Source organism: Schistocerca cancellata, chromosome 4 (assembly GCF_023864275.1).
Source record: "Schistocerca cancellata isolate TAMUIC-IGC-003103 chromosome 4, iqSchCanc2.1, whole genome shotgun sequence".
NCBI classification, from domain to species: domain Eukaryota; kingdom Metazoa; phylum Arthropoda; class Insecta; order Orthoptera; family Acrididae; genus Schistocerca; species Schistocerca cancellata.
Window position 1 is genome coordinate 716,276,174 of NC_064629.1, and position 9,606 is coordinate 716,285,779.

Genomic DNA, 9,606 nt, shown 5'->3' on the forward strand with positions numbered 1-9,606 from the left:
TTCAAACATTACAGGATTCTTTTTCTTATTCATCTGCATTAATTTACATTTATCTATATTAAGAGTTAGCTGCCATTCTTTACACCAATCACAAATCTTGTCCAAGTCATCTTGTATCCTCCTACAGTCACTCAACAATGACACCTTCCCATACACCACAGCATCATCAGCAAACAGCCACACATTGCTATCCACCCTATCCAAAAGATCATTTATCAGATAGAAAACAACAGTGGACCTACCACACTTCCCTGGGGCACTCCAGATGATACCCTCGCCTCCAATGAACACTCATCATTGAGGACAACGTACTGGGTTCTATTACTTAAGAAGTCTCTGAGCCACTCACATACTTCGGAACTAATCCCATATGCTCGTACCTTAGTTAGGAGTCTGCAGTGGGGCATGGAGTCAAACTCTTTCTGGAATTCAAGGAATATGGCATCTGTCTGATACCATTCATCCATGGTTTGCAAGACATCATGTGAAAAAAGGGCGAGTTGTGTTTCGCAGGAGCGATGCTTTCTAAAGCCATGCTGATGCATGGACAGCAACTTCTGTCTCAAGGAAATTCATTATATTTGAATTGAAAATATGTTTGAGAATCCTGCAACAAACTGATGTTAAGAATATTGGTCTGTAATTTTGAGGATCCGTCCGTCTACCCTTCTTATATACAGGCCTGCGCTTTTTTCCAGTCTCTCGGGACTTTACGTTGGGCAAGAGATTTGCGATAAATGCAAGCTAAGTAAGGAGCCAATGCAGTAGAGTACTCTCTGTAAAACCGAATTGGAATCCCAGCAGGACCTGGAGATTTATTTATTTTCAAGCCATTCAGCTGCTTCACAACCCCAGGGATGTCTATCACTATGTCCTCCATACGGGAATCTGTAAGAGACTCAAACGGCAGTGTGTTTTTACGATCCTCCTACGTGAAAGATTTCTCAAATGCTAAATTTAAAATTTCAGCTTTCGTTTTGCTGTCTTCCGTTGCCAGGCCAGACTGATCAGTGGGTGACTGGATGGAAGCCTTCGACCCGCTTACCGATTTTATGTAAGACCAGAATTTCCTTGGGTTTTCTGCAAGATCTTTTGCTAAGGTATGACGGTGGTAGTGGTTGAATGCTTTGTGCATCGCTCTTTTTACAGCAGCACGGATCTCTACTAACTTTTGCCTGTCCTCATTCTCCGAATCTTTCTTGTACCGCGAGTGCAACTGCTTTTGCTTCCTGAGCATTCTCTGAATTGCGCTGTTAAACCACGGTGGGTCTTTTCCGTCCGTAACCCACTTTTTTGGCACATACTTGTCCAGTGTGTGATTTACAATGTGTTTAAAATTTGCCCATAATTCTTCCACGTCCATCATACCAGAAGTAAATGAAGTAGATTTATTTTTTTGTGGCTGCTTGTGTGAGAGGGACAATTTTTATCTTATCATTTCTTTTAGTAATTGTAGTAGGGAGGGTGTGGTGATGTGTGTTTGCTCATTTATCACATGTTTGTTTTCAGCGATGGCTTTCTGAATGTGGAAGTTTTCTTGCATTTGTATAAGATATTTATCATGGTTGCATATTCTCATTAGTTTGATTTCTTGTTCCATGTTTGTAGGATGGTGGTTATGGTGTTTTGAATGTTCTGCAAATGTGGAATGGTTTGTTTCGTACTTCCAACACCTGATATGTTGTTGTACCATGTTTAAATTCCCACATGTCATGCCTATGTATATCGCATCACAACTTTGACATTCAAGTTTATATATTCTGATCACTGGAATTTATCCCTCTTGATAGTTGGTTGGCTTAGATGCGATTGGAGGGTTTGCCCAGTCTTATATGCTATTTGGAAGCCCTGTCTCCTTCGAATGTTTGCAACATGTCCACATTCTCCACATTGGTGTCAGTGCCACATGACTTGAATTTAGTCACTGATTAAATAGTAGTTGTTCATTAATACTGTTGGTAAGCCACATTTATATGGTACGAAATCAACAACATGCGTAATAATCATGACTGGTCACAGGAAAATCCACACACTACAGTGGAACCAACATCCAACTTTGTTTTTTGGTCTGTGTTTGATGTGGCATGATCCGTAACATGCTGATAAGTCCAGTCATTTTAGGAAAGCGAGTTATTGGGCAGACCTACTTGCAATTTATGGTACGTTCATTCCTTTGTTCCTTTGGCCACATTGATTGCAGGGTACTTCCAACAAGATGGAACCCCTCCACATTTTACTTGGCATCTTAGGAAACATCTCAACCACATTTATCCGTATCACTGAACTGGTAGAGGTAGTACAATTAACTGGCCACCAAGGTCACCAAACCTTACAACATTAGATTTTTGTTTGTGAGGTTCGATGAAGTCTGAAGAATATAAACAAATGATGAAAATGCAAGATGAACAGTTTGGTCACATCATGGACATTGCCGCTCTCATTACAGAACATGCACAGGCACTCGGACAAGCAACGAAGTATGTTCTCCCAGGAATGCAGAAATGATAGGCTATTTGAACACTTACTGTGAATTGTACAACAGCTGTAAACAGATGTGTGTGGTAATACTTAGAGGTGTATGTTATTTTTTCATTTGGTGGTTTTAAAACACGTTTGATATACTAACTGTTTTGCATGTGTACGTGTGTAAAATTGACTATGTATTGAATAATATTCAAATTAAATAAGAATGTAAATTAAATGTGTGCTGTCTCGGAATCCATTCGGACTAGGGCATATGTACATACCCAATTTTTTGCTTCAACTGATTTTTTATTTCATTTCCCTTAATACTGACCATTCCTCTTGAGACACCCGGTATAAGTACATGTGTGAAGTATCAGACCTTAATGCTTCTTCCTGATCAGAGGAGAGGAGTATTGAAAGTGCACTGAAAAGTGAAAAGGCAATGGGGAGGGAGTGAGTTTTCTGGCATCACTATTTATTACTTGCAGGTTGCATTTGTGCTGTGCTAGACATAATAGAGAATTAATTTGTAAATTAAGCAACAAAATATGTGTTTGACAATTACATGGTTCTGTTAAACTTGATTTGTTTTGATGAATGTGACACCTTTTTGATTTTAAAAATTCCTCTCACTTCATGCATGTTCCAGGAGTTTTGTTTACAGACATCTGTTGTAGTTGGTTTAAGATTTGTTTGTTTATAGTGCTCCTGGCTCACACAGTAATCTGGTATTTAATTTGTCTTTACAGTGTCTGCCGGAGAGTGAATAGCCAGCATGAAAACCAGATCTAGTAGCAGAGGCAGAGGGGAAAGCTGTTCACTCAAGAGTACGAATGAATCAAGAGGATGTGCATCAGACATCAGTCAAAGTGCACAGCATGATAATACAAATTCTAACAGAAGTTTTATAGAATTGACCAAAAACAGCAGGAAAAGAAGGCATTCTGATGTTACATATAGCAGTAAGGAGGACCAGCTTACAAATGTTCTAAATAAAACAGTGTCAGTGGTGCTAGAGCCATTTGATATGGAGAAGCGTAGGAAGAATGAATCAAGAGGATGTGCGTCAGACATCAGTCAAAGTGCACAGCATGATAATACAAATTCTAACAGAAGTTTTATAGAATTGACCAAAAACAGCAGGAAAAGAAGGCATTCTGCTGTTACATGTAGCAGTAAGAAGGCAGCGACTAACTACCAGGAAGAATCCGAACATGACCAGCTTGCAAGTGTTCTAAATAAAACAGTGTCAGTGGTGCTAGAGCCATTGGATGTGGAGAAGCGTATACAGGCTAAAGTTGCAAATCGCAATAAAAAGAAATGCATCAGTAATTACTCTGTCAGAGATGTCAAAATAACTACTAAGAGTTCGAATGGTTGCAGCACAGAAAATCAAGAGCGCTCGACAACAGGAAGCATGGACTCTCGAAGCAGTGAAAGATGTTTGCAGAAATCTACTCATCATGACGGCAAAGAACTACATAATAGTGATCAGAAGAATGTAGCATCGCTCAGCTTGAGTCATGATGATGACCAGGGGTTGTTGGAGAGTTCGACCCATCAGAGCAGAAGACAGTTGTGGGATGCTTCCCACAAAATGAGTTCAGAATTTCGCCGAGAACGCCGTAAAATATATAAGAAGCCAGTTTGTACATGTTGTGTAGGAAAAGATAACAACAGTGGAAATGAAATAAGAGTTGCAAGTGATGGCTTGAAGGCAAAACATAACAAACATATGGAGAAGAGCATCAGAAATAGTGATGTAAATAGAGCAGCCAGTCGTACCCAAAAAAGAAAAACTGTTGTGGGTGCTTCTCACAGCAAAGTAAAAGATGCTGATTATCAGTATGGAGGCAGACCACTAACTACAGAGCACAGCAGTACAAGCTCTGAAACTATCACAACTCTCAAGATGACGAGTGAAGTATTTAAAGATGGCCAGTCATCCAGAAACAGAGAGATTAACAGCCACAGTAGTAGGTCAGTCACACCAACTTCATGTTCTGTAGCCACAGCACCTTTGCAGATGACACACAGTGCAACTTCACAACCTGCACATGCACTTACACATTTAGAAATGCACCCATACTTGCGTCGACGGTCAGCATCAGCACCTCCTCAGTTACAGTTGGGTGACACTTTTCGAAAAACTGTTGATGTGTTTGCGCGTTTACTTCAGGATGTGGCAGCACATCTGCAGAAATGTGCTAATAGAGTTGGTGATACATTAAGTGACCGTAATTTTGAGCATACGGTAGCTGGCGTTTCTCACTTGGTGTCCAGCTGCACATGCCATTCACCTATTGGGTGTTTACTATATAGCATTAATATTATGAATGCATTAAAAAGTAGACTGTCTGCAGAATTAAATGTGGTTTCACTATCCAATGGTGATGCAGTACAGCCAGCAGCAGCAGGCACGCAATCAAATGGGAATTTAATGGGAAGATTCCATCTAGAAGCAAGCATAAAAGAGAAGACCAATACAGAAGCCAGTGTAGAAGGAGGTGGTATATCTGAGTCTGCACCTCAGTGTGATACCACAACATTAACAACGAAGTCCAGAAACATATTGTCGCCTGCTGAGACCTGCATAAGCACATCACACAGCACTTCTCTCACTGAAGAGACAAACGACACACCATCACCAGTAGGTAGCACTGATAATGCACATATTGAAGCAAGTATCAGAGAAACAGCCCAACTGGAAGCAAACACAAAAGAGAGTACCAGCACAATAACATGTATAACAGAAGACAATGTCTCAAAGTCAGCATCAGAATATGGTGCAACGTCGTCATCAGTTGAGCCCATAATCATGGTGTCAGCTGCTGGGACATTTACTAGTACTAGTTCTTCACCCACTGGAGGCCCAAAAGAAATCCTGGACCTACATGAAGTGGATACTGTAGTTTCTGATCAGAATAATGTAAATGGCAGAGTGGATGATAGAACAGGGTGTGCCAGCTCCAAGAGTAATTTAATGTGTGGGAGTGCAGAACAAGTTCAAGATGGTGAACGGAATACTTTTGACTCCGTATCTCTCTCTATGGAAGAGATTGAAATAAAGGAAGAAGTTGAAACCTCAGAAAGTGACAGTGAATTAGAGTTGTCTGAAAAACAGTACTCACAAAATGAGGCAGAATCAGATGCAGGTAGTTGTGGTCCTGAAGGGGATGAGACAGACAGAGATGAAAATATGGTTGAGGTTGAGTGTAACATTGTCGAGGCCTCAGATCTAAGTAACCACACCGGAAATGAATCGCATATGAAAGATCTGAGAATGGAGGCACAGCATGAATATGACAATAACAGCACAGAAAATGATGTTGCTGAGGATGCTACTAGTAATGGAGTGAATACTGCTCTTGCTGTCAACAGGGGAGATGATACTGATGCAGTCAACAATACTGGATACAGTGTAAGTGGGGATGATGATGGTGATGTGGATTATGGTGGCAACAGAAATGAAGATGTTGAGGACACAATTGATGAACGGTATGGTGGCCACATTAATGAAGACAATGTTGGGGACGCTACTGCTGAACAAGTTGTTGCCCAAGGTAATGACGACAGTGTTGAGGACACCGACACTGAAGTCATTGGTGGCCACAGTACTGAAGGCAGTGTTCAGGACACCAGTGCTAGTAGATGCGGTGATGGCCATGGTACTGAAGATGGTACTGGGGATGCCAATGCTGCCGGGGATGATGGGAACAGAAAAGAAGACAATGTTGGGGATGCTACTGCTGAACAAGTTGATGCCCAAGGTAATGATGACGGTGTTGAGGACACCGACACTGAAGTCATTGGTGGCCACAGTACTGAAGGCAGTGTTCAGGACACCAGTGCTAGTAGATGCGGTGATGGCCATGGTACTGAAGATGGTACTGGGGATGCCAATGCTGCCGGGGATGATGGGAACAGAAAAGAAGACAATGTTGGGGACGCTACTGCTGAACAAGTTGATGCCCAAGGTAATGATGACGGTGTTGAGGACACCGACACTGAAGTCATTGGTGGCCACAGTACTGAAGGCAGTGTTCAGGACACCAGTGCTAGTAAATGCGGTGATGGCCGTGGTACTGAAGATGGTACTGGGGATGCCAATGCTGCCGGGGATGATGGGAACAGAAAAGAAGACAATGTTGGAGATGCCAGTGAACCTGAGTTAATTGATGGCTCTCAGTATAATAATCCTTGGGAATTTGTTGAACAGCCTTATGGTGGAGGTTATGCAGGGCCGTACTATGAAGAACTGTATGACCCTGATGTTGTGGCTGTCCATGCTTTGGTAAGCACTGTGCGACATTGGAATGGTTTGCCAGATGGCCATCTTTATAAGCAGATGGAAATTAGAGTATATGGCGGAGGCGTCTGGCGAGTTTATCAGATACCTAATCGTCAATGCTACTAGTAATGCAGCCAATATTGCTCCGGCTGTCAACAATGGAGATGTTACTGATGCAGTCAGCAATACTGGATAGAATGTAAGTGAGGATGGTGATGGTGACATGGATTACAGTGGCAACAGAAATGTAGATGGTGTTGGGGACAACACTGCTGAAGCTACTCAGGACCATAGTAATGAAAACAGTGTTGGGGATGCTGGTGCTACCGAGGAGGGTGACAACAGAAATGAAGACAATGTTGGAGATGCCAGAAAGAATACCGGTGCTAGGAATAACACACATGGCTCTTTGGTGGGCAGCATTCTGGTGGTGGTTACACGCAATGTGACCATCGCCAATTTCAGGACCCAACGTCGTGATTGTCCATGGACTGTATGAATATTGTGTCTAGCAAGTGTATCATATACCAGGATTTTAATTGTTCCTACTTTTTAGTAATATTGACTATTATACCAAAGATGTAGACTGAAAAAGAATTCTATGACAATTTTAGAATTGTATATGTCGTAAAGAATACGTTAAATACATTTTCAATAAAGTCCCCGTCTGTGTTTCTAAGGCAGTCTGTGAATAACCTAATACATTCCTCTCTCTGACCCCCAATACATGTCGTGCTTGACTTATTATTACTGTAAACAATAAAGACGATAACCAAGTGAGTGAACCTAACCTCTCAAGTACACCTGCCCATAGCAGTCAAAGCGGGAAAGAAAATACTTCACAGAAGAAGCTTGGTTCAATGAGTGAAAACTATGAATGTTTTATGGGTGAATCGGATGTGAATGAAATATTTGATATGTCGGTTCTCAAAGGAATTTTTTCAAACTGTGTAAGATGTATTCATTGTAGTGAAGTTGGTCTGGAACTCTCCATAATAAAGCACGTAGGACTTGCTAGTGAAATACAACTGAAATGTGATAAGTGTTCATACATGACCACCTTTTGGAACAGTGTTGCAGTAACTGCAACTGAAGAAAATGGTAGCAAAATCTACGAACACAACATTAGATTTGTTTATTCCTTGCGTTCAGTTGGTCAGGGTGCTACTGCAGGTGCAATTTTCTGTGGCATCATGAATCTTCCAAATCCCCCAACCAAGTTTACGACCTATAATAAATTAATAGGGTCTAAAGTAGAAGATGTCTGTACAGAATCTATGAAGAACGCTGTGGAAGAGGCAGTAATGGAAAATCATGGTAACAGAGATTTGACTGCAGCGTTCGATGGTACCTGGCATAAACTGGGACACACATCTCTTCATGGTGTAGTATCTGCCACCAGTATGTATACAGGGAAAGTTTTAGATGTAGCAGTAATATCAAAGTATTCTAGATGTCCACAAAAATATAAAGGTACACATTAAAATAATTGCAAAGCTAATTATAGTGGCAGTAGTGGAGGAATGGAAGTGGCTGGTGTTGCCAGTATATTCCAGCATTCTGAGGCGTGTGATAAAGTGCGATATGTTAATTACCTTGGTGACGATGATTCTAAAAGTTTCAAACATGTTCAAGGACTGAAGCCCTATGGTGATGATGTTGTAGTGCAGAAATTTGAGTGTATTGGACACGTACAGAAGCGAATGGGAACAAGACTTCGGTGACTGAAAGCTTCATACAAAAAACAAAAACTCAGTGATGGTAAAGGGTTGGATGGGAAGGGAAGGTTAACTGACAGTGTAATTGACAAAATACAGAACTATTATGGAATGGCTATTAGGCAAAATACACAAAGTGTCGACGAAATGAAGGAGGCTGTTTGGGCTCTTTTTTTTTTTTCATACTTCTTCAACCGATGAAAATCCCCAACATAGCTTGTGTCCCAAAGAAGAAGACAGTTGGTGTAAATATAACAAAGGATTGCTAACTGGTGAAGTGTACACTCATAAGCATAGTCTGCCTCATGCAATAATGGAGGTGATAAAACCTATTTTCAGAGGCTTAGCAGCACCTGAACTGTTGAAAAAGTGTATTCACGGAAAAACTCAAAACCCCAATGAAAGTGTAAATAGTGCTATATGGTCGAGAATCCCCAAGACTGTATTTGTTGGAATAGAAACACTTCACTTTGGTGTGTATGATGCTGTTGCGACTTTCAACAATGGCAACATTGTAAGGTGCAAGGTATTTAGAAATATGGGATTGAAGATAGGTTCTAACATGGTACGAGCGATGCTTGCTTTAGACAAGGAACGCCTTCGGGCTGCAGACAGGGCTGTAAAGAGTCTAGAAATACAAGCAAGAGTAAACAGGAGGAGGAACAAGAGGAAGCTGGAGGAGGAGTTTGCAGAGGATGAAGATAATCCATCCTATGGACCTGGAATGCACTAAAAAGTTAATCCAATCTTTGTCGCTCGATTCCCAAAACTTTTATTTTCTCGTACTAATTACATGTTTTCTAAGGATCTTCCAAACATATTTGTTTCAAACTTTCAGTAAATGTTACACAGTACCTTCTGCATAATTTAACACAGCCTTTTTCCAAAAAAACTGTATATTTTTGAACATATAAATAAAAAATGTGAATTTTCATTACAATTGAAAAAAAAATCATCTTTAATAACTGAACTAAAATTCTGTAAAATCCGTGTGTTAAGTTGTAGCCCATATTCCAATAAATAATCTGTAAAAAGTTCAACTTCCTACCTCAAATACTTTGTGAGGAAAGATGTAATTTATAAGCGTTATTTTAACATTGCAAGTATAGGGCGTTCCGGAGCCCCTTAATG

At 40.7% G+C, this 9,606-nt stretch overlaps 1 protein-coding gene across 6 annotated transcripts in view; it reads left to right on the forward strand.

The window, feature by feature from the left end:
• LOC126183726 (serine-rich adhesin for platelets-like) overlaps positions 1–7,421 on the forward strand; it is a 44,710-nt gene extending 37,289 nt beyond the window's left edge. For all 6 annotated transcript variants that reach the window (XM_049925926.1, XM_049925922.1, XM_049925923.1 and 3 more), the window contains one exon: positions 3,216–7,421. In XM_049925926.1, the coding sequence (XP_049781883.1) occupies positions 3,242–6,883 (3,642 nt within the window). In that variant the 5' untranslated portion in view covers positions 3,216–3,241 and the 3' untranslated portion in view covers positions 6,884–7,421. The remainder of the gene's footprint in view (positions 1–3,215) is intronic.
• Positions 7,422–9,606: the final 2,185 nt, after the last annotated feature.